Raw genomic sequence first — 26230 nt, 5'->3', positions numbered from 1 at the left:
GGCAACCATACACTTTATCTTAAATATACAAATTAATATCATTCTATTACAGGTTTTTTCTAGGTATTAGATGAATAATAAATAGCTAACAACTTTCTGCCAAAATACATGTCTCTGTGTCATTATTTTATAGTATAAGTTGTTTTGAATTGTTCATTGTCATGAGGGAGGTACACCCCTCAGCGATTAGGAGGTTAAAAGCATCTGTCCCGAAAAAATCTTTAAGCCACTGCTCCAGAAATTGTTCAGGTGCGTTACCTTATTCCTTTTCAGGCAGGCCCACAAATCAGATGTTATTTCTCCTCAGACGTCCCTCCATATCGGTTAACTTTTTCTGCACCTCCGTCATCTGTGATTCGAGAGTAGTTGTGGGTCAGCCAAGCAGAGCCATAGTATCTTCAACGGTAGAAATGCGGGTCTCCGCCTCCCCCACCCTCTATTTTCTCAGCCAGTCTGTTTTCACTGGCAGTGACTGCATCCAGAACTCTTTAGATCGCATCCTCTGAAGCCTCAGGGGGACCGGAGCTGGTATTTGTAGCTGGGGAAGTGGGAGGGGAGCCGCCTCGAGAGTCCTCCGCTCTCTTATTTTGTGCAGGTGGGTTTCTGATGAATTTATCCAGCTTGTCCGCAGCCGCAGACTGCTGAGTTTTCCCCATAGTTAATAGTATTCTATATATTCACCACTAGAGGGGGCTTCGGTACTGACTTATAAATATATAGCAGAGCAAGCAGATAGACTTCTAAGCACCTTATATTTCACATATGCAGAGATCCACGATACTTTACACTGCAGGAGCACTAAGTGGAAGGTAGCGGGAGACCAGGGGGGAGAGGGCGGAAGCACCGTCCACAGGCAGGGAAGTGGTGTGTCCACACACACCAGTGTGATTACATGAGCGGACCCCCCCAGCAGCCACAGGAACAGGATCTCTGCCTCGGTAAGCCAGTTATCCTTCCCTTTACAGGTCCGCACTCGGTGGCCGGGGGCTTTGTTATTTCAATCTGACCCCGCTGAGCCAGGACATAAGCCGCAGGATTTAAAGTCAGGAGCCTGCTTTTTTAGAGCGCCTACAGCCCATGCTGCCTATTCCATTACTGCTGTAGCCCCCCGACTACAGGAGTATGACTTCAGCATCTGGGGTCACAATGCAGATACACTAGATTTATTATTATAAATGTAAACATTGAAACGGATGTTGAATGTGACTTAAAATAACTTGTAAAAAGACAGTAAAATTCCTGAGTATTGATTCCTTCCTATCTAGTGCCTCTATACAATATCTCTAGATGTTATCAGCAGATTGACCCATCTTCTTGTTCCAGCCTCCTGACGAGAGGCTTATTTGTGTCCTTCAGAATGTTGTATAACTTGCTCTTGTCACCGTCACCCCAAGACCTGATAAAGTCATAGAGAGCTCTCATCTTGTCCTGGGAGGTCGTTCTGCTGCGCACAAAGTCATATTGCTCATCTGTCAGAAGCTTCTCACTTTTGAGACCATCTAGGACTGGCTCCACCAGGGGCACCTCACGGATGAGAACTTCTCGATGTTTATCCACAAATGGCCCCATAGATAGAGAATTTCCTGTAATTACATAAACACATACATATTACATACGGTCAGATATTTCTGGCTTTTTATTGGCCTGTTGCACTGTTAGTATTTTAAATGTGTATCTAAAGTGTATTTAAAATCACTATTGGCATTATAGCGGCATTAAACCAATGGTAAACAGAAGCTAAACATACTACAAACCAACACTACTACAGGTGGACTGCGTTAAAGCCACAAAAGTATATAAATAATTTCTCATGCTGTAAAATCTACTCTGCATCTCATGCATACTATTTGTGTTTTTAAACTAAGTCATTTCCATTCTGCACGCTACAAATTTCAACCTACATTTCTCTCATGCAAAATCATGTATGTGTTAAAGTTTTCAAAGTAATGACTTGCTTGAAATTGGTATTACCTGTGTGGGGAAGTTGTTCAGTGAATCTTAGTTAATTGTTGCATGGCGCCTGGTGTTTGCTCAAACACTTTTGACTATTTGGCCATTTGTGGTCAGGTGTAGCCTGTCTTAATCAGAACTACTATATCAGGCATGTCCAAACTGCGGCTCTCCAGCTGTTGAGAAACAGCACATCCCAGCATGCCCTGACACAGCTTTAGCGTTCTCTGACAGCAAAACTGTGTCAGGGCATGCTGGGATATGTAGTTTCACAACAGCTGGAGGGCCACAGTTCGGACATGCCTGTACTATATCTTTAACTTAAATTAGGGGCAGCTGTGTTGTAAAGGATAAAGTCTGATTTCTGAATGAAAAAAAAAACAAATAAATAGCTGACCAAACATTGAACAACATCACCAAACAGGCCACTTCAACTTTAAACTTGACATTTTGTTAAGTACTGTCTGAACATGGCAAGGAATAACAGATGCACAAGCAAATTTCTTAAAGCTATGTGTGCAAATGCTAGGAGCTTAGGTGACAAAATTCTAGAGGTAATTGCGATAATGACAAGGGATGATCTAGATATTGTGGCTATTACAGAGTCATGGAGCAATGAGAATCATGACTGGGACATAGCTATACCGGGATAAACTTTATTTAGGAAGGACAAAATGGGAAGAATAGGAGGAGGGGTAGCAATGTATTTGAAAAAAAGCATAAGCGCTATTTTAATACAAACTATTGAAGAAAAAACCGAGGGCTTTTGGGTGACCATAGAAATAGGGGGGTAGGACACTATGCACACTGGGGTGATCCATAGACCACCAGGCCAGGGTCAGGAACTGGGCAGGAACCTATTGTGGGACATCACTAAAATGGCTTTAAAGGAAGAGGTCATAATCATGGGAGACTATAATCTACCTGATGTAAATTTGGAGGGGTCTTTTGCAAGTTCAACTACAAGTTGCACATTTCTAAATTCCTTAGGGAGCATCTCTCAAGCAATTAGTGAAGGATCCCACTTGCAAAGATGCATTATTAGATTTAATACTCACAAATGGTGCAGGATATCAGACATATATGTTGGTGAGAACCTAGGATCCAGTGACCGTCAAGCAGTATAGACTCCCGGCTGCACTTCCCCTCGTCCCCAGTACAACACCTCGGGCATTAACATACAGCATAGACGCGGTCGTCTGAGAGAGTGTCTGGGGCCACAGCACATCAAAGACATTTAAATATAATTTTTTTTAAACACTCAGCGCCTATCACCGTTACAGTATAAACATGGCTCCTAGCGCTGAGTATACCTTTTTAATTTGGCGCATAGCATCTATTGTTCAGTTTAAAAATGGCACCACAGCACAGGGTTTAACCCCTTCAGTACTGGGGCCACCATCAGCCATGTGGGTTGGGGTGGTCTCTGTCCACAGGGGACATGATAGATACTTTCAAATATATCAAGGGTTTTAACAAGGTACAGGAGGGAAACATTCTTCAAAGGAAGAGAATTATTAAAACACGAGGATGTGTTCTGAGACTGGAGGGAGGGAGGTTCAGTGGAAAGTTTAGGAAAAATTACTTCACAGAAAGGGTAGTGGATAAGTGGAATAGCCTCCCATCAGAGGTGGCAGAGGCTAAGACAGTAAGCAATTTAAACATGCATGGGATAGACATAAGGATATCCTTACAAATAACTAATGCTCAAATAGGGTTGAGGTTACCTAAAGTTTAAAAAAGGGCAGAATAGATGGGTCAAGTGGTTCTTATATGCCTTCAGGGATGGACTGGTGCTATACTTCAGTCCTGGAATCCCAGTTGTGCACTTGCTCTTGGGAAAGGGGGCCTAGCCATGCTTCATGGGGGAGTGGCACAAGTCACAGGGGTGTGGTCTCATGGCAAGCACCCATCTAAGCATATCAGTCTAACAGAACGAGAGGCGGAGCTGACCAGCCAGGCATTCACATGGACGGACCAGGCCATCTGCCTGCTGTATTTTTCAAGAATTGCTAGCTGGGCAGTCCGGTGTGCCGCCCCCTCCTTGTTTCCCCCAGTTAGACAGTATTCAATATTCCAGAGAGTGGAAATTTTGGGGATTTATAGAACTGATGAAAAAAAGGTAAAAAAGTAGGGATCATCCTAATTAGAGCTCTGCCCTCTAAAACTTCCCAAATTGTCTTACTGAATATCAAAGAATGGTATACAGTTAGTGAGCAATCTGATGCTCAGGGAACTAGGGTACTGTAATGCAGGTAATGGCTCCTAGCCATTGTTGACGCATATGAGCTTCTCACAAGCAAGGATCATTTATAAAACACATAGAGCACGAGCACCTAAGGGACTGTCAGATTAGGCACAAGCCAGGAGCATATATGAAACGCGTAGGCGCACCTAAGGGAATGTCAGATCAGACACAAGCCAGGAGCATCTATGAAACGCGTAGGAGCACCTAAGGGAATGTTAGATCAGACACAAGCCAGGAGCATCTATGAAACGCGTAGTGAATGAGCACCTAAGGGAATGTCAGATCAGACACAAGCCAGGAGCATCTATGAAACGCGTAGTGAATGAGCACCTAAGGGAATGTCAGATCAGACACAAGCCAGGAGCATCTATGAAATGCGTAGTGAATGAGCACATAAGGGAATGTCAGATCAGACACAAGCCAGGAGCATCTATGAAACGCATAGTGAATGAGCACCTAAAGTAATGTCCGATCAGGCACAAGCCAGGAGCATCTATGAAACGCGTAGTGAATGAGCACATAAGGGAATGTCAGATCAGACACAAGCCAGGAGCATCTATGAAACGCGTAGTGAAAGAGAACCTAAAGGAATGTCAGATCAGACACAAGCCAGGAGCATCTATGAAACGCGTAGTGAATGAGCACATAAGGGAATGTCAGATCAGGCACAAGCCAGGAGCATCTATGAAACGCGTAGTGAATGAGCACATAAGGGAATGTCAGATCAGGCACAAGCCAGGAGCATCTATGAAACGCGTAGTGAATGAGCACCTAAGGGAATGTCAGATCAGACACAAGCCAGGAGCATCTATGAAACGCGTAGTGAATGAGCACATAAGGGAATGTCAGATCAGGCACAAGCCAGGAGCATCTATGAAACGCGTAGTGAATGCGCACATAAGGGAATGTCAGATCAGGCACAAGCCAGGAACATCCATGAAATACTTAGTGCATGCTCACCTAAGGGAACGGACCTTTATTACAATATACCACAACATATTACATACCTTTCTGATTAGGCTCAGCCATTTGCCCTGTCCATTCTCGTATATCTCCTACAAAATAAAAAATTTAGAAAATACATAAACACTACAGAACATCACCTCAGAATTACATGAATCATAACCTAGCAATGTATTGCACTATGCAGACAATTTTCTCTGCAGCATTGTTGAGGTTCCAGTTAAATGACTTGTGAATTAAACAGTAAATCAGTTAAAATGCACAAATAGCATAGTAAGAAGTACCCTTAAAAACATATTTCACTCCTATTCACCCCGGCTAAGAATGGGTGCCGCTGATATGCTAATATCATAAACCTCTGCACAGAGGATACAGCAAGTGGGGGCTACCTGGTCGGCTCTGAGTCCCGCCACTCATGGGTTTTTAGCGGGTGGGGCCTAATGTTGGGAATTACCTGCCCCCACCAGAGACCTCTGCTGGAGTCAGGTAGTGCCCACTCCCCCTCCCTCTTGCTCCCCTCTCTCTTTCTCTCTCCCTGACTATTTCTATCCCTCACTCTCTTCCTGATATACTCTCTCGTTCTCTGACACTGTCTGTCTCTCGCCCTCCCTGACACTGTCTCTCTCCCTCCCTGACACTGTCTTTCTCTCCCTTACACACTCTCTCTGACATGTCTCTCTCTCTCCCTGACACTCTCTCTGTCTCCCTTACACTGTCTCTCTCTCTCTATCTCTACCTGACACTGTCTCTCTCTATCTCTCTGCCTGACACTGTCTCTCTCTGTCTCCTTGACACTGTCTCTCTCTCTCCCTGATACTATCTATCTCTCCCTCTCCCCCTGACTCTCCCCTGACACACTCTCTCTTTCTCCCTGACACCCTCTCTTTCGTTTTTGTCATGACTGTGGTTTTTGTGAACTCGGCGTGTATGTGAAGTCCGTGCCGGTAACTGGAGGACTATGTGTATATTTGGCTGGTCTGTGGGAATCAGTGAATGTAAATAGTAAGGAGCAATTCCTGACCGAGGGTCGAACCTGGGCATCGGCAGAGGCAGCCGTATCCTGACCACTGGATCACCAGGAACATGCTGTTGATAGCAGGATGGTGAATGTATTGGTGAGAACATACTAGATATACTGTCACAGGAGTATGTGTTTGTATACTCAAGGTTACTATGAAATAGGTTCTCTGGAGTTGCGCAGAACTGGGAGGAGAGCTGAAGATGTTGAACCGAACTGGTTACCGGTGAGACTGAGAACTGCACTGTGAACCGGGCAGGGTACTGGTATAACTGGAAATGCAACTGTATGTAGAACAATGACTGTGGCTGTGACTTTAAGACGAGGCTGAAGATGAACTGAAGACTGTGGCTGTGTCATTAAAACGAGACTAAAGAATACTGCGGCTGTGGTTTTAAGACGAGACTGAAGAATACTGCGGCTGTGGATTTAAGACGAGACTGAAGAATACTGCAGCTGTGTCTTTGAGATGAGACTGATACTGGATATAACTGGTAACACAACTGTAATCCAGACTGGGTAGCAAGAGAGCAGAGTTTTACAGAAACCAAGGTAAAAGTCTCTTGACTTATACTTCCTGGTCCTTGGTGATTGGTGAGCAGAGTCAGGTGATTGAGAGTCTCAGGCTGGCACAGGATTGGATAGCTCCAGATCAGGTGATCAGACTCTGTCACGTCAGTACTCCAGATTAGGCTCTGATGTAGAGTGAGGCCTAGCAGGCTAAAAAAACACTGAAGCCTGAACTTCTACAAATGAACAGAGGATGCTGGCTTTTAGGCCTATACTCCATATTGCTGAGCACAGTGGAAAATGTATCTGGTGACCACTGGAGTCAGAGAGGCATATAGTATAATGACAACAATGATTGCTGTGTAGGCACAGCCTAGAGAGACCTGCTGAATTCAGATTCACACAGAAGGTTAATCACCACAGGTGGAGCTCATTAACGCTTAACTTCCAGGCAGAGAACTCAGAACTCAGGAAACTGATGGTACTGGCAAGCTGTTTATCCCAGTGAGCAGAAAAGTCGCAGGATCCAGGACAGATGGCAGAGGTAAGTCACCAAATATGAGAACTACAGTCAGGATCCTGACAGTACCCCCCTCTTCAAGGGTGGACTCCGGACACCCATCTTGAATCTTAGGGGAACCTGCAAAAATGCATACAGAAGAACTTAGGACCTTCGTCTGTGCATCTCCTTCTTACAGGAACATCTGAATTTAAGTAGGGAGAGTGGAATTCCTGTAAAGAAAAAACTTCCTTAGAAAACACAGCACCTCCCAGGAAAGGAGTAGCATCATAAACTGGATCAAATTCAGAGTATGAGTCCAAGTCCAATGGAAGATATGAAACTCTCTTAGAGACACAGTTTGCAGATGACAGAGAAGTGCACTGGAGGTTTAAATTCTTTACCGGAGAACTTAGTATCGGGCTAGGAGTGACTGCTAGATGACCAGTTTTAATGACCAGATTCTTAGGGGAGGAGATACTTGGATTATCCTTGGTAGGACAGCACAAACTTCCTTTTGTATCAGACTGTTGTAGTTTGAATGAAGAAGAACTTGAATTCTTTTTGGAGCATGATTTTTTAACTGAGTCAGATTCCAAAGGTTTAGGACTAAATTCATTAGCCACAGCATTACTAAAAGTATGTAAATCATGGAGCACAGGATCATTACTCTCAAAAGGTGTGTTAGCCTACTCCAAAGCTTTTCCTCTGATTGCCAGGAACAGATATCGAATAACGTTGGAAATTACTGCACCCGAAGGATCTGACTCAATCAGAGAGAGAAATCGATCAACTAGAGCGGCATATTGCAATAAATCTCCATCAAAGTAAATAGCTGCTAAAGCACTGGACAAAAGCTTAGAGGCTGAAAATGATGACACACTCTCAGAAGCTGGATTGGAGTTAGTTTGAGGAACATCAGACTGATGAAAAAATATTCTTTCTGAAGTTGTCTGACTGAAATACTCAACTGAGAAATCACTTGAAATGTCCTTCTGGATGGAAACACTAGTAATTCTCCCTGAAGCTGTGACACTCGCATCTGCGACTGAGGCAAACGACTCTTGTGACTGGATTGAGGAAGCAACATCAGTATCCCTCTCAGCAACATTAGCTTGAAGTACTTTATCCAAATCAGCAGATGGAACAATAGGTTGCTCAGAAAAGCTTAGGGACAAAGCTGAGAAAGCTGTACTCAAATTGGTGTCCAGCTCTGAAACACTAAAGTCCTCAACAGTTACTGAGTGAATAATTTTACTTGGAGTGGCTGAAACTGGAGAAGTCTTTGGATGGACGAGTAGGACCGGATTGGATCCGAGGATACTTGAATTGGCTGGAACCAAAGGAGACTGACCAGGCTGGTCCTGGAGTATTGCTGGACCAGCTGGAACTTGGTCAGTCTGACCAGGCTGAACCTGGAATATTGCTGGACCGGATGGAAAAGGGACGGAATGACCAGGCTGGGCATGGAGTATTGCTGGACCAGATGGAACTGAGACGGACTGACCAGGCTGGGCCTGGAGTATTGCTGGACCGGCTGGAACTGGGATGGACTGACCAGACTGGACCTGGCGTATTGCTGGACCGGCTGGAACCAGGAGAGACTGAACCGGACACATGGACAAGACCAAATTGAGTCCGGACGAACTTGAACCGGCTGGAATCGGAGGAGACAGATTCCGTCTGGAACCAGAGTGAGTAGAATCCAAGTGTTCAAATGGCCCATCCTGGACTTGAACCATGCTGGATGCCAACATGGTGGTGCTCTCTGAAGATGGCAAACAGGAGTTCATAACTGCATCTGTAGCACAAAGACTTCCATCAGGGAATGAAGCTCTGGATACTTCCCTTGGGGCTGAAACTCTGGTGACCCCTCCTGGGGTTAACGAATCAGACACCTCTCTCAGGATTGTTATTTCCAGCACCCCTCCTGGGGTTGACAGATCAGAAACTCCTTTTTCAGAAGACTCATATGACCCTACTAGAGCTTGAACATTAGATACCCCTCCTTGGGCTGCGGAGACAGACGCCCCTCCTTGGGCTGCAGAGACAGATGCCCCTCCTTGGGCTGCAGAGACAGATGCCCCTCCTTGGGCTGCGGAGACAGATGCCCCTCCTTGGGCTGCGGAGACAGACGCCCCTCCTTGGGCTGCAGAGACAGACGCCTCTTCTTGGGCTGCAGAGACAGATGCCCCTCCTTGGGCTGCAGAGACAGACGCCCCTCCTTGGGCTGCAGAGACAGACGCCCCTCCTTGGGCTGCAGAGACAGACGCCCCTCCTTGGGCTGCGGAGACAGGCGCCCCTCCTTGGGCTGCGGAGACAGACGCCCCTCCTTGGGCAGCGGAGACAGACGCCCCTCCTTGGGCTGCGGAGACAGACGCCCCTCCTTGGGCTGCGGAGACAGACGCCCCTCCTTGGGCTGCGGAGACAGACGCCCCTCCTTGGGCTGCAGAGACAGACGCCCCTTCTTGGGCTGCGGAGACAGACGCCCCTCCTTGGGCTGTGGAGACAGACGCCCCTCCTTGGGCTGCGGAGACAGAAGCCCCTTCTTGGGCTGCGGAGACAGACGCCCCTCCTTGGGCTGCGGAGACAGACGCCCCTCCTTGGGCTGCAGAGACAGACGCCCCTTCTTGGGCTGCAGAGACAGACGCCCCTCCTTGGGCTGCAGAGACAGACGCCTCTTCTTGGGCTGCGGAGACAGACGCCCCTCCTTGGGCTGCGGAGACAGACGCCCCTCCTTGGGCTGCGGAGACAGACGCCCCTCCTTGGGCTGCAGAGACAGACGCCCCTTCTTGGGCTGCGGAGACAGACGCCCCTCCTTGGGCTGCAGAGACAGACGCCTCTTCTTGGGCTGCGGAGACAGACGCCCCTCCTTGGGCTGCGGAGACAGATGCCCCTCCTTGGGCTGCGGAGACAGACGCTCCTCCTTGGGCTGCAGAGACAGACGCCCCTCCTTGGGCTGCGGAGACAAACGCCCCTCCTTGGGCTGCAGAGACAGACGCCCCTCCTTGGGCTGCGGAGACAGACGCCCCTCCTTGGGCTGCGGAGACAGACGCCCCTCCTTGGGCTGCAGAGACAGACGCCCCTTCTTGGGCTGCGGAGACAGACGCCCCTCCTTGGGCTGCAGAGACAGATGCCTCTTCTTGGGCTGCGGAGACAGACGCCCCTCCTTGGGCTGCGGAGACAGACGCCCCTCCTTGGGCTGCGGAGACAGACGCCCCTCCTTGGGCTGCGGAGACAGACGCCCCTCCTTGGGCTGCGGAGACAGATGCCTTTGTGACTTTAAATGGTTTGAACATTCTTTTCTGGACACCCAACTTAGGATAGGATCTTTTAATCACAGGACCCCAGTAATAAATTTGAGTCTCTTTTTGAGAAGCCTTTTTAACTCCCCCACCAGCAGAAGCTGGGTCGGCTACTGTAGATGACTTGTAGACATGAGCGCTATGATACTGAGATTTGGACAGATGGCAGAGGTACAGTAAGTCACCAAATATGAGAACTACAGTCAGGATCATGACAGTTCTCTTTCTTCATCTCTGTCTCTCCCCGACACTCTCTCTTACTCTCACTTGCCCCCCTCTCTTTGCTTCCCCTCATCTTGCTCCTCCCCTTCCCTCTCTGATACACTTTCTCTCTCTCCGACACCCTCTCTCACTGATGCTCTCTCTCTCTCGCCCCTCTCATCCCTTTCTCTCTTTCGCCCTGACACCCTATTTTTCACTCCTCTCTTTTTCTCTTATTTCCTCTGTTTCCATGAAACTCTCTACTCGCTCCTCTCTTTCTCTCTCTCCCTCTTTCACCCTCTTTGTCTCTCTCTCTTGCTCCCCTAAGGGGCATTATAATGACATGGTCTGGGGCCTGTCAAGATTTTGTTATTGGGCCCACAAACTTCAAGTTACGACCCTGGGTTACAGCTCCCCATTATGGGCCTGATTCTGAGTGATGCAGAGGCCATGTTCAGAGAGGCAAGTGTTGATGGTGCCTGCAATGTACACCAATGGGGGCATGTCCAAAATCACAAGCAGTGTTATAGCGTGTAGGGCCCAGGGCTTGCACAGTCAAAGGCATGTGTGCCTCCCAGAGTGGGGGCGTGGTCTCGCTAATGTGGGAGTGACCTCACTAAAATGGGCATGGCCTTGCAAGAAAAGACTACCTTACAGAAAAGAAAAAAATGCCACCATATTATGCCTCACACAGTAATGCCCCCTGCACCATAATATGCCCCCTGCACCATATTATGCCCCACACAGAAATGCCCCCTGCAACATAATATGCCCCACAAAGTAATGCCCCCTTCCACAGATAGAAATCTTGAAAACATGACGTGTTGGTTGTTAATTATGTGATAGCATAACAGATCAGCCAACACTGGTTACATTAAATGGTACCTTTTGTCAGCTGTGCCTCCCATACTGCCGCTTCTCTGTCCTCTTCTGATACATGTAGACAAATGTCTGTATCATTTGCTTTCAGGTTGATCTCCGTGTACTGATACGGCTCCGACTGAAACTTCAAAGTCTAAGAGATTTGAAATGAAATGTTAATACAGATCCATCAGATCATAAGGCATCATCTAGGTTAGAGAGTAACTGTCACATTTCAATATGGATCATTTTATCTGACTGTAGGTAGTACACCCGCGCACTGTTCCCTGAGATCATTGTACCTGACTGTAGGTAGTACACTGCCGCACTGTTCCCTGAGATCATTGTACCTGACTGTAGGTAGTACACTGCCGCACTGTTCCCTGAGATCATTGTACCTGACTGTAGGTAGTACACTTCCACACTGTTTCCTGAGATCATTGTACCTGACTGTAGGTAGTACACTTCTGCAGTGTTTCCTGAGATCATTGTACCTGACTGTAGGTAGTACACTCCCGCACTGTTCCCTGAGATCATTGTACCTGACTGTAGGTAGTACACTCCCGCACTGTTCCCTGAGATCATTGTACCTGACTGTAGGTAGTACACTCCCGCACTGTTCCCTGAGATCATTGTACCTGACTGTAGGTAGTACACTCCCGCACTGTTTCCTGAGAGCATTGTACCTGACTGTAGGTAGTACACTACCACACTGTTCCCTGAGATTATTCTACCTGACTGTAGGTAGTACACTTCTGCACTGTTTCCTGAGAGCATTGTACCTGACTGTAGGGAGTACACTCCCACGCTGTTCCCTGAGATCATTTTACCCGACTGTAGGTAGTACACCCGCGCACTGTTCCCTGAGATCATTGTACCTGACTGTAGGTAGTACACTGCCGCACTGTTCCCTGAGATCATTGTACCTGACTGTAGGTAGTACACTGCCGCACTGTTCCCTGAGATCATTGTACCTGACTGTAGGTAGTACACTTCCACACTGTTTCCTGAGATCATTGTACCTGACTGTAGGTAGTACACTTCTGCAGTGTTTCCTGAGATCATTGTACCTGACTGTAGGTAGTACACTCCCGCACTGTTCCCTGAGATCATTGTACCTGACTGTAGGTAGTACACTCCCGCACTGTTCCCTGAGATCATTGTACCTGACTGTAGGTAGTACACTCCCGCACTGTTCCCTGAGATCATTGTACCTGACTGTAGGTAGTACACTCCCGCACTGTTTCCTGAGAGCATTGTACCTGACTGTAGGTAGTACACTACCACACTGTTCCCTGAGATTATTCTACCTGACTGTAGGTAGTACACTCCCGCACTGTTCCCTGAGATTATTGTACCTGACTGTAGGTAGTACACTCCCGCACTGTTTCCTGAGAGCATTGTACCTGACTGTAGGGAGTACACTCCCACGCTGTTCCCTGAGATCATTTTACCCGACTGTAGGTAGTACACTACCGCACTGTTCCCTGAGATTATTGTACCTGACTGTAGGTAGTACACTCCCGCACTGTTCCCTGAGATCATTTGTACCTGACTGTAGGTAGTACACTACCACACTTTTCCCTGAGATTATTGTACCTGACTGTAGGGAGTACACTACTGCACTGTTACCTGAGATCATTGTATCTGACTGTAGGGAGTACACTTCTGCACTGTTTCCTGAGAGCATTGTACCTGACTGTAGGGAGTACACTACTGCACTGTTACCTGAGATCATTGTATCTGACTGTAGGTAGTACACTTGCAGACTGTTCCCCGAGATCATTGTACATGATTGTAGGTAGTACACTGCCACACTGTTCCCTGAGATCATTGTACCTGACTGTAGGTAGTATACTGCTGCACTGTTTCCTGAGATCATTGTACCTGACTGTAGGTAGTACAATCCTACACTGTTTCCTGATATCATTGTACCTGACTGTAGGGAGTACACTACCGCACTGTTCCCTGAGAGCATTGTACATGACTGTAGGTAGTACACTCCCGCACTGTTCCTTGAGATCATTGTACCTGACTGTAGGTAGTACACTACCTCACTGTTACCTGAGATCATTGTACCTGACTGTAGGTAGTACACTGCTGCACTGTTTCCTGAGATCATTGTACCTGACTGTAGGTAGTACACTCCTACACTGTTTCCTGATATCATTGTACCTGACTGTAGGTAGTACACCTCCGCACTGTTCCCTGAGAGCATTGTACTTGACTGTAGGTAGTACACTACCGCACTGTTCCCTGAGATCATTGTACCTGACTGTAGGCTACACTCCTGCACTGTTCCCTCAGATCATTGTACCTGACTGTAGGTAGTACACTTCCGCAGTGTTTTCTGAGAGCATTGTACCTGACTGTAGGTAGTACACTCCTGCACTGTTCCCTGAGATCATTTTACCTGACTGTAGGTAGTACACTACCGCACTGTTCCCTGAGATCATTTGTACCTGACTGTAGGGAGTACACTACCACACTGTTCCCTGAGATTATTGTACCTGACTGTAGGTAGTACACTCCTGCACTGTTTCCTGAGAGCATTGTACCTGACTGTAGGTAGTACACTGCCGCACTGTTTCCTGAGATCATTGTACCTGACTGTAGGGAGTACACTTCTGCACTGTTACCTGAGATCATTGTATCTGACTGTAGGTAGTACACTTCCAGACTGTTCCCCTGTTCCCCGAGATCATTGTACATGATTGTAGGTAGTACACCCCCGCACTGTTCCCTGAGATCCTTGTACCTGACTGTAGGTAGTATACTCCTACACTGTTTCCTGATATCATTGTACCTGACTGTAGGGAGTACACTACCGCACTGTTCCCTGAGAGCATTGTACCTGACTGTAGGTAGTACACTTCTGCACTGTTTCCTGATATCATTGTACCTGACTGTAGGGAGTACACTACCGCACTGTTCCCCGAGATCATTGTACCTGACTGTAGGTAGTACACCACGCACTGTTCCCTGAGATCATTGTACCTGACTGTAGGTAGTACACTGCCGCACTGTTCCCTGAGATCATTGTACCTGACTGTAGGTAGTACACTCCTGCACTGTTCCCTGAGATCATTGTACCTGACTGTAGGTAGTACACTCCTGCAGTGTTACCTGAGATCATTGTACCTGACTGTAGGTAGTACACTACCGCACTGTTCCCTGAGATCATTGTACCTGACTGTAGGTAGTACACTGCCGCACTGTTCCCTGAGATCATTGTACCTGACTGTAGGTAGTACACTCCTACACTGTTCCTTGAGATCCTTGTACCTGACTGTAGGTAGTACACTCCTGCAGTGTTACCTGAGATCATTGTACCTGACTGTAGGTAGTACACTACCGCACTGTTCCCTGAGATCATTGTACCTGACTGTAGGTAGTACACTGCCGCACTGTTCCCTGAGATCATTGTACCTGACTGTAGGTAGTACACTCCTGCACTGTTCCCTGAGATCATTGTACCTGACTGTAGGTAGTACACTGCTGCACTGTTCCCTGAGATCATTGTACCTGACTGTAGGTAGTACACTACCGCACTGTTCCTTGAGATCATTGTACCTGACTGTAGGTAGTACACTCCCACACTGTTCCCTGAGATCATTGTACCTGACTGTAGGTAGTACACTCCTGCACTGTTCCCTGAGATCATTGTACCTGACTGTAGGTAGTACACTACCGCACTGTTCCCTGAGATCATTGTATCTGACTGTAGGTAGTACACTCCCACACTGTTCCCTGAGATCATTGTACCTGACTGTAGGTAGTACACTACCGCACTGTTCCTTGAGATCATTGTACCTGACTGTAGGTAGTACACTCCCACACTGTTCCCTGAGATCATTGTACCTGACTGTAGGTAGTACACTCCTGCACTGTTCCCTGAGATCATTGTACCTGACTGTAGGTAGTACACTACCGCACTGTTCCCTGAGATCCTTGTTCCTGACTGTAGGTAGTACACTCCCACACTGTTCCTTGAGATCATTGTACCTGACTGTAGGTAGTACACTCCTGCACTGTTCCCTGAGATCATTGTACCTGACTGTAGGTAGTACACTCCCGCACTGTTCCTTGAGATCATTGTACCTGACTGTAGGTAGTACACTCCCACACTGTTCCCTGAGATCATTGTACCTGACTGTAGGTAGTACACTCCCACACTGTTCCCTGAGATCCTTGTTCCTGACTGTAGGTAGTACACTCCCGCACTGTTCCCTGAGATCATTGTTCCTGACTGTAGGTAGTACACTCCCACACTGTTCCCTGAGATCATTGTACCTGACTGTAGGTAGTACACTCCCGCACTGTTCCTTGAGATCATTGTACCTGACTGTAGGTAGTACACTACCGCACTGTTCCCTGAGATCATTGTACCTGGATGTATATAGTACACTCCCACACTCTTTTCTAAGATCATTGGATCTGACTGTAGGTAGTACTCTCCCGCGCTGTTCCCTGAGATCATTGTACCTGACTGTAGGTAGTACACTCCCGCACTGTTCCCTGAGATCATTGTACCTGACTGTAGGTAGTACACTCCCGCACTGTTCCTTGAGATCATTGTACCTGACTGTAGGTAGTACACTACCGCACTGTTCCCTGAGATCATTGTACCTGACTGTAGGTAGTACACTCCCACACTGTTCCCTGAGATCATTGTACCTGACTGTAGGTAGTACACTCCCGCACTGTTCCTTGAGATCATTGTACCTGACTGTAGGTAGTACACTACCGCACTGTTCCTTGAGATCATTGTACCTGACTGTAGGTAGTACACTACCGCACTGTTCCCTGAGATCATTGTACCTGACTGTAGGTAGTACACTCCTGCACTGTTCCCTGAGATCCTTGTTCCTGACTGTAGGTAGTACACTCCTACACTGTTCCTTGAGATCCTTGTACCTGACTGTAGGTAGTACACTCCTGCACTGTTCCCTGAGATCCTTGTTCCTGACTGTAGGTAGTACACTCCCACGCTGTTCCCTGAGATCATTGTACCTGACTGTAGGTAGTACACTCCCGCACTGTTCCCTGAGATCATTGTACCTGACTGTAGGTAGTACACTCCCACACTGTTCCCTGAGATCATTGTACCTGACTGTAGGTAGTACACTCCCACACTGTTCCCTGAGATCATTGTACCTGACTGTAGGTAGTACACTCCCGCACTGTTCCTTGAGATCATTGTACCTGACTGTAGGTAGTACACTACCGCACTGTTCCTTGAGATCATTGTACCTGACTGTAGGTAGTACACTACCGCACTGTTCCCTGAGATCATTGTACCTGACTGTAGGTAGTACACTACCGCACTGTTCCCTGAGATCATTGTACCTGACTGTAGGTAGTACACTCCTACACTGTTCCCTGAGATCCTTGTTCCTGACTGTAGGTAGTACACTCCTACACTGTTCCTTGAGATCCTTGTACCTGACTGTAGGTAGTACACTCCTGCAGTGTTACCTGAGATCATTGTACCTGACTGTAGGTAGTACACTCCTGCACTGTTCCCTGAGATCATTGTACCTGACTGTAGGTAGTACACTGCTGCACTGTTCCCTGAGATCATTGTACCTGACTGTAGGTAGTACACTCCCGCACTGTTCCCTGAGATCATTGTACCTGACTGTAGGTAGTATACTCCCGCACTGTTCCTTGAGATCATTGTACCTGACTGTAGGTAGTACACTCCCACACTGTTCCCTGAGAGCATTGTACCTGACTGTAGGTAGTACACTCCCACACTGTTCCCTGAGATCATTGTACCTGACTGTAGGTAGTACACTCCCACACTGTTCCCTGAGATCCTTGTTCCTGACTGTAGGTAGTACACTCCCGCACTGTTCCCTGAGATCATTGTTCCTGACTGTAGGTAGTACACTCCCACACTGTTCCCTGAGGTCATTGTATCTGACTGTAGGTAGTACACTACCGCACTGTTCCCTGAGATCATTGTACCTGACTGTAGGTAGTACACTCCCGCACTGTTCCTTGAGATCATTGTACCTGACTGTAGGTAGTACACTCCCACGCTGTTCCCTGAGATCATTGTACCTGACTGTAGGTAGTACACTCCCACACTGTTCCCTGAGATCCTTGTTCCTGACTGTAGGTAGTACACTCCCGCACTGTTCCCTGAGATCATTGTTCCTGACTGTAGGTAGTACACTCCCACACTGTTCCCTGAGATCATTGTACCTGACTGTAGGTAGTACACTCCTGCACTGTTCCCTGAGATCATTGTACCTGACTGTAGGTAGTACACTCCCACACTGTTCCCTGAGATCCTTGTTCCTGACTGTAGGTAGTACACTTCCGCACTGTTCCCTGAGATCATTGTTCCTGACTGTAGGTAGTACACTCCCACACTGTTCCCTGAGATCATTGTACCTGACTGTAGGTAGTACACTCCCACACTGTTCCCTGAGATCATTGTACCTGACTGTAGGTAGTACACTCCCACACTGTTCCCTGAGATCCTTGTTCCTGACTGTAGGTAGTACACTCCCGCACTGTTCCCTGAGATCATTGTTCCTGACTGTAGGTAGTACACTCCCACACTGTTCCCTGAGATCATTGTACCTGACTGTAGGGAGTACACTCCCGCACTGTTCCCTGAGCTCATTGTACCTGGATGTATATAGTACACTCCCACACTCTTTTCTAAGATCATTGGATCTGACTGTAGGTAGTACTCTCCCGCGCTGTTCCCTGAGATCATTGTACCTGACTGTAGGTAGTACACTCCCGCACTGTTCCCTGAGATCATTGTACCTGACTGTAGGTAGTACACTCCCGCACTGTTCCTTGAGATCATTGTACCTGACTGTAGGTAGTACACTACCGCACTGTTCCCTGAGATCATTGTACCTGACTGTAGGTAGTACACTCCCACACTGTTCCCTGAGATCATTGTACCTGACTGTAGGTAGTACACTCCCGCACTGTTCCTTGAGATCATTGTACCTGACTGTAGGTAGTACACTACCGCACTGTTCCTTGAGATCATTGTACCTGACTGTAGGTAGTACACTACCGCACTGTTCCCTGAGATCATTGTACCTGACTGTAGGTAGTACACTCCTACACTGTTCCTTGAGATCCTTGTACCTGACTGTAGGTAGTACACTCCTGCACTGTTCCCTGAGATCCTTGTTCCTGACTGTAGGTAGTACACTCCCACGCTGTTCCCTGAGATCATTGTACCTGACTGTAGGTAGTACACTGCCGCACTGTTCCCTGAGATCATTGTACCTGACTGTAGGTAGTACACTCCCACACTGTTCCCTGAGATCATTGTACCTGACTGTAGGTAGTACACTCCCACACTGTTCCCTGAGATCATTGTACCTGACTGTAGGTAGTACACTCCCGCACTGTTCCTTGAGATCATTGTACCTGACTGTAGGTAGTACACTACCGCACTGTTCCCTGAGATCATTGTACCTGACTGTAGGTAGTACACTCCTACACTGTTCCCTGAGATCCTTGTTCCTGACTGTAGGTAGTACACTCCTACACTGTTCCTTGAGATCCTTGTACCTGACTGTAGGTAGTACACTCCTGCAGTGTTACCTGAGATCATTGTACCTGACTGTAGGTAGTACACTCCTGCACTGTTCCCTGAGATCATTGTACCTGACTGTAGGTAGTACACTACCGCACTGTTCCCTGAGATCATTGTACCTGACTGTAGGTAGTATACTCCCGCACTGTTCCCTGAGATCATTGTACCTGACTGTAGGTAGTATACTCCCGCACTGTTCCTTGAGATCATTGTACCTGACTGTAGGTAGTACACTCCCACACTGTTCCCTGAGATCCTTGTTCCTGACTGTAGGTAGTACACTCCTGCACTGTTCCCTGAGATCATTGTACCTGACTGTAGGTAGTACACTCCCACACTGTTCCCTGAGATCCTTGTTCCTGACTGTAGGTAGTACACTCCCGCACTGTTCCCTGAGATCATTGTACCTGACTGTAGGTAGTATACTCCCGCACTGTTCCTTGAGATCATTGTACCTGACTGTAGGTAGTACACTCCCACACTGTTCCCTGAGATCCTTGTTCCTGACTGTAGGTAGTACACTCCTGCACTGTTCCCTGAGATCATTGTACCTGACTGTAGGTAGTACACTCCCACACTGTTCCCTGAGATCCTTGTTCCTGACTGTAGGTAGTACACTCCCACACTGTTCCCTGAGATCCTTGTTCCTGACTGTAGGTAGTACACTCCCGCACTGTTCCCTGAGATCATTGTTCCTGACTGTAGGTAGTACACTCCCACACTGTTCCCTGAGGTCATTGTATCTGACTGTAGGTAGTACACTCCCGCACTGTTCCCTGAGATCATTGTACCTGACTGTAGGTAGTATACTCCCGCACTGTTCCTTGAGATCATTGTACCTGACTGTAGGTAGTACACTCCCACGCTGTTCCCTGAGGTCATTGTATCTGACTGTAGGTAGTACACTCCCGCACTGTTCCCTGAGATCATTGTACCTGACTGTAGGTAGTACACTCCCACACTGTTCCCTGAGGTCATTGTATCTGACTGTAGGTAGTACACTCCCACGCTGTTCCCTGAGGTCATTGTACCTGACTGTAGGTAGTACACTCCTGCACTGTTCCCTGAGATCATTGTACCTGACTGTAGGTAGTACACTCCCACACTGTTCCCTGAGATCCTTGTTCCTGACTGTAGGTAGTACACTTCCGCACTGTTCCCTGAGATCATTGTTCCTGACTGTAGGTAGTACACTCCCACACTGTTCCCTGAGATCATTGTACCTGACTGTAGGTAGTACACTCCCACACTGTTCCCTGAGATCATTGTACCTGACTGTAGGTAGTACACTCCCACACTGTTCCCTGAGATCCTTGTTCCTGACTGTAGGTAGTACACTCCCGCACTGTTCCCTGAGATCATTGTTCCTGACTGTAGGTAGTACACTCCCACACTGTTCCCTGAGATCATTGTACCTGACTGTAGGGAGTACACTCCCGCACTGTTCCCTGAGCTCATTGTACCTGGATGTATATAGTACACTCCCACACTCTTTTCTAAGATCATTGGATCTGACTGTAGGTAGTACTCTCCCGCGCTGTTCCCTGAGATCATTGTACCTGACTGTAGGTAGTACACTCCCGCACTGTTCCCTGAGATCATTGTACCTGACTGTAGGTAGTACACTCCCGCACTGTTCCTTGAGATCATTGTACCTGACTGTAGGTAGTACACTACCGCACTGTTCCCTGAGATCATTGTACCTGACTGTAGGTAGTACACTCCCACACTGTTCCCTGAGATCATTGTACCTGACTGTAGGTAGTACACTCCCGCACTGTTCCTTGAGATCATTGTACCTGACTGTAGGTAGTACACTACCGCACTGTTCCTTGAGATCATTGTACCTGACTGTAGGTAGTACACTACCGCACTGTTCCCTGAGATCATTGTACCTGACTGTAGGTAGTACACTCCTACACTGTTCCTTGAGATCCTTGTACCTGACTGTAGGTAGTACACTCCTGCACTGTTCCCTGAGATCCTTGTTCCTGACTGTAGGTAGTACACTCCCACGCTGTTCCCTGAGATCATTGTACCTGACTGTAGGTAGTACACTGCCGCACTGTTCCCTGAGATCATTGTACCTGACTGTAGGTAGTACACTCCCACACTGTTCCCTGAGATCATTGTACCTGACTGTAGGTAGTACACTCCCACACTGTTCCCTGAGATCATTGTACCTGACTGTAGGTAGTACACTCCTGCACTGTTCCCTGAGATCATTGTACCTGACTGTAGGTAGTACACTCCCGCACTGTTACCTGAGATCATTGTACCTGACTGTAGGTAGTACACTGCTGCACTGTTCCCTGAGATCATTGTACCTGACTGTAGGTAGTACACTCCCGCACTGTTCCCTGAGATCATTGTACCTGACTGTAGGTAGTATACTCCCGCACTGTTCCTTGAGATCATTGTACCTGACTGTAGGTAGTACACTGCTGCACTGTTCCCTGAGATCATTGTACCTGACTGTAGGTAGTACACTCCCGCACTGTTCCCTGAGATCATTGTACCTGACTGTAGGTAGTACACTCCCGCACTGTTCCCTGAGATCATTGTACCTGACTGTAGGTAGTACACTCCCGCACTGTTCCCTGAGATCATTGTACCTGACTGTAGGTAGTATACTCCCGCACTGTTCCTTGAGATCATTGTACCTGACTGTAGGTAGTACACTACCGCACTGTTCCCTGAGATCATTGTACCTGACTGTAGGTAGTACACTCCCACACTGTTCCCTGAGATCCTTGTTCCTGACTGTAGGTAGTACACTCCTGCACTGTTCCCTGAGATCATTGTACCTGACTGTAGGTAGTACACTACCGCACTGTTCCCTGAGATCATTGTACCTGACTGTAGGTAGTACACTCCCGCACTGTTCCCTCAGATCATTGTACCTGACTGTAGGTAGTACACTGCTGCACTGTTCCCTGAGATCATTGTACCTGACTGTAGGTAGTACACTACTGCACTGTTCCCTGAGATCATTGTACCTGACTGTAGGTAGTACACTCCCACGCTGTTCCCTGAGATCATTGTTCCTGACTGTAGGTAGTACACTCCTACACTGTTCCCTGAGGTCATTGTATCTGACTGTAGGTAGTACCCTTCTGCACTGTTCCCTGAGATCATTGTACCTGACTGTACGTAGTACACTCCCACACTGTTCCCTCAGATCATTGTACCTGACTGTAGGTAGTACACTCCCACACTGTTCCCTGAGATCATTGTACCTGACTGTAGGTAGTACACTCCCACACTGTTCCCTGAGATCATTGTACCTGACTGTAGGTAGTACACTCCTGCACTGTTCCCTGAGATCATTGTACCTGACTGTAGGTAGTATACTCCCGCACTGTTCCCTGAGATCATTGTACCTGACTGTAGGTAGTACACTCCCACGCTGTTCCCTGAGATCATTGTTCCTGACTGTAGGTAGTACACTCCTACACTGTTCCCTGAGGTCATTGTATCTGACTGTAGGTAGTACCCTTCTGCACTGTTACCTGAGATCATTGTACCTGACTGTAGGTAGTACACTCCTGCAGTGTTACCTGAGATCATTGTACCTGACTGTAGGTAGTACACTCCCGCACTGTTCCCTCAGATCATTGTACCTGACTGTAGGTAGTACACTCCCACACTGTTCCCTGAGATCATTGTACCTGACTGTAGGTAGTACACTCCTGCACTGTTCCCTGAGATCATTGTACCTGACTGTAGGTAGTACACTCCCACACTGTTCCCTGAGATCATTGTACCTGACTGTAGGTAGTATACTCCCGCACTGTTCCCTGAGATCATTGTACCTGACTGTAGGTAGTACACTCCCACGCTGTTCCCTGAGATCATTGTACCTGACTGTAGGTAGTACACTCCCACGCTGTTCCCTGAGATCATTGTACCTGACTGTAGGTAGTACACTCCCACACTGTTCCCTGAGATCATTGTACCTGACTGTAGGTAGTATACTCCCGCACTGTTCCCTGAGATCATTGTACCTGACTGTAGGTAGTACACTCCCACGCTGTTCCCTGAGATCATTGTACCTGACTGTAGGTAGTACACTCCCACACTGTTCCCTGAGATCATTGTACCTGACTGTAGGTAGTACACTCCTGCACTGTTCCCTGAGATCATTGTACCTGACTGTAGGTAGTACACTGCCGCACTATTCCCTGAGATCATTGTACCTGACTGTAGGTAGTACACTCCCACACTGTTCCCTGAGATCATTGTTCCTGACTGTAGGTAGTACACTCCCACGCTGTTCCCTGAGATCATTGTTCCTGACTGTAGGTAGTACACTCCCACACTGTTCCCTGAGATCATTGTTCCTGACTGTAGGTAGTACACTCCCACACTGTTCCCTGAGATCATTGTACCTGACTGTAGGTAGTACACTCCCACGCTGTTCCCTGAGATCATTGTTCCTGACTGTAGGTAGTACACTCCCACACTGTTCCCTGAGATCATTGTTCCTGACTGTAGGTAGTACACTCCTGCACTGTTCCCTGAGATCATTGTACCTGACTGTTGGTAGTACACTACCGCACTGTTCCTTGAGGTCATTGTACCTGACTGTAGGTAGTACACTCCCGCACTGTTCCCTGAGGTCATTGTACCTGACTGTAGGTAGTACACTCCCGCACTGTTCCCTGAGATCATTGTACCTGACTGTAGGTAGTACACTCCCGCACTGTTCCCTGAGGTCATTGTACCTGACTGTAGGTAGTACACTCCCGCACTGTTCCCTGAGATCATTGTACCTGACTGTAGGTAGTACACTCCCGCACTGTTCCCTGAGATCATTGTACCTGACTGTAGGTAGTACACTCCCGCACTGTTCCCTGAGATCATTGTTCCTGACTGTAGGTAGTACACTCCCACACTGTTCCCTGAGATCATTGTATCTGACTGTAGGTAGTACACTCCCGCACTGTTCCCTGAGATCATTGTATCTGACTGTAGGTAGTACACTCCCGCGCTGTTCCCTGAGATCATTGTACCTGACTGTAGGTAGTACACTACCACGCTGTTCCCTGAGATCATTGTACCTGACTGTAGGTAGTACACCCCCGCACTGTTCCCTGAGATCATTGTACCTGACTGTAGGTAGTACACTCCCACACTGTTCCCTGAGATCATTGTATCTGACTGTAGGTAGTACACTCCCGCACTGTTCCCTGAGATCATTGTATCTGACTGTAGGTAGTACACTCCCGCGCTGTTCCCTGAGATCATTGTACCTGACTGTAGGTAGTACACTCCCACGCTGTTCCCTGAGATCATTGTACCTGACTGTAGGTAGTACACCCCCGCACTGTTCCCTGAGATCATTGTACCTGACTGTAGGTAGTACACCCCCGCACTGTTCCCTGAGATCATTGTTCCTGACTGTAGGTAGTACACTCCCGCACTGTTACCTGAGATCATTGTTCCTGACTGTAGGTAGTACACTCCCACACTGTTCCCTGAGGTCATTGTATCTGACTGTAGGTAGTACACTCCCGCACTGTTCCCTGAGATCATTGTTCCTGACTGTAGGTAGTACACTCCCGCGCTGTTCCCTGAGATCATTGTACCTGACTGTAGGTAGTACACTCCCACGCTGTTCCCTGAGATCATTGTACCTGACTGTAGGTAGTACACCCCCGCACTGTTCCCTGAGATCATTGTACCTGACTGTAGGTAGTACACTGCCGCACTATTCCCTGAGATCATTGTACCTGACTGTAGGTAGTACACTACCGCACTGTTCCCTGAGATCATTGTACCTGACTGTAGGTAGTACACTGCTGCACTGTTTCCTGAGATCATTGTACCTGACTGTAGGTAGTACACTGCTGCACTGTTTCCTGAGATCATTGTTCCTGACTGTAGGTAGTACAACCCCACACTGTTCCCTGGGGTGATTTGTTGAAATCACTGAACTGGGTATTTTAATAAGAGATAAATCATTATAGGTAAATGCTCTACTGCGCATGTGCAGATCTCTGGGAATATGGGGTAATTCAGACCTGGAACATGACGCCTGCGCCAGATTACAAGTAAATGCTGTACTGTGCATGCGCAGATCTCTGGGAATATAGGGGGTCATTCTGAGTTCGCTCATTGCCGATTTTCGCAACGGAGCGATTAAGGCAAAAATGTGCATGGTACACAGCGCGCATGCGCTAAGTATTTTAGCACAAAACTTAGTAGATTTACTCACGTCCGAACGAAGAATTTTCATCGCTGAAGTGATCGGAGTGTGATTGACAGGAAGTGGGTGTTTCTGGGCGGAAACTGAACGTTTTCTGGGAGTGTGCGGAAAAACGCAGGCGTGCCAGGACAAAACGCGGGAGTGTCTGGAGAAACGGGGGAGTGGCTGGCCGAACGTAGGGCGTGTTTGTGACGTCAAACCAGGAACTAAACGGCCTGAGCTGATCGCAGTGTAGGAGTAAGTCTCGAGCTACTCAGAAACTGCTAAGAATAATTTAATCGCATTATGCTGATCTTTCATTCGCAATTCTGCTAAGATAAGATACACCCCCAGAGGGCGGCGACCTAGCGTGTGCAATGCTGCTAAAAGCAGCTAGTGAGCGAACAACTCAGAATGAGGGCCATGGGTTAATTCAGACCTGATCGCTAGTAGGCGATTTTTGCACTGCTGCGATCAGATAGTCGCCGCCTACAGGGGGAGTGTATTTTAGCTGTGCAAGTGTGCAAACGCATGTGTAGCAGAGCTGTACAAACAGATATTGTGCAGTCTCTGCGCAGCCCAGGACTTACTCAGCCGCTGTGATCACTTCAGCCTGTTCAGGACTGGAATTGACGTCCGACACCCGCCCTGCAAACGCTTGGACACGCCTGTCTTTTTCCAAACACTCCCAGAAAATGGTCAGTTGACACCCACAAACGCCCTCTTCCTGTCAATCTCCTTGCGTTCGCCTGTGCAAATGGATTCTTCCCACAAACCCATCGCTGAGCGGCGATCTTCTGTGTTTCCATGTGACGCGCCTGCGCATTGCGGTGCAGACGCATGTGCAGTTCAGACCTGATCACAGGCTGTACGAAAACGCGATCAGGTCTGAATTACCCTCAT

The 26230-nt window shown here is 47.8% G+C and overlaps 1 protein-coding gene across 1 annotated transcript; it reads right to left on the bottom strand.

Moving 5' to 3' along the window:
- Positions 1-1243: 1243 nt before the first annotated feature.
- Positions 1244-26230, bottom strand: LOC134944433 (apoptosis-associated speck-like protein containing a CARD). Its single transcript, XM_063933008.1, has 4 exons — positions 26225-26230; positions 11580-11709; positions 5206-5253; positions 1244-1583 (listed from the first exon to the last, which is right to left on the bottom strand). Exons 1-4 carry the CDS (start codon positions 26228-26230, stop codon positions 1294-1296), a joined length of 474 nt encoding a protein of 157 aa, XP_063789078.1. The 3' UTR covers positions 1244-1293.

This window comes from Pseudophryne corroboree, chromosome 7 (assembly GCF_028390025.1).
Source record: "Pseudophryne corroboree isolate aPseCor3 chromosome 7, aPseCor3.hap2, whole genome shotgun sequence".
In the NCBI taxonomy this organism is placed as follows: Eukaryota; Metazoa; Chordata; class Amphibia; order Anura; family Myobatrachidae; genus Pseudophryne; species Pseudophryne corroboree.
This window is presented reverse-complemented; position numbering and strand designations above follow the sequence as displayed.

Excerpts from the sequence above, each read along its gene's own strand:
- LOC134944433 (XM_063933008.1), bottom strand. Across the intron at positions 5,254-11,579 it reads GGAGGCACAGCTGACAAAAG|GAGATATACGAGAATGGACA; the intron begins GTACCATTTAAT and ends TTTATTTTGTAG. Across the intron at positions 1,584-5,205 it reads GGCTGAGCCTAATCAGAAAG|GAAATTCTCTATCTATGGGG; the intron begins GTATGTAATATG and ends ATGTAATTACAG.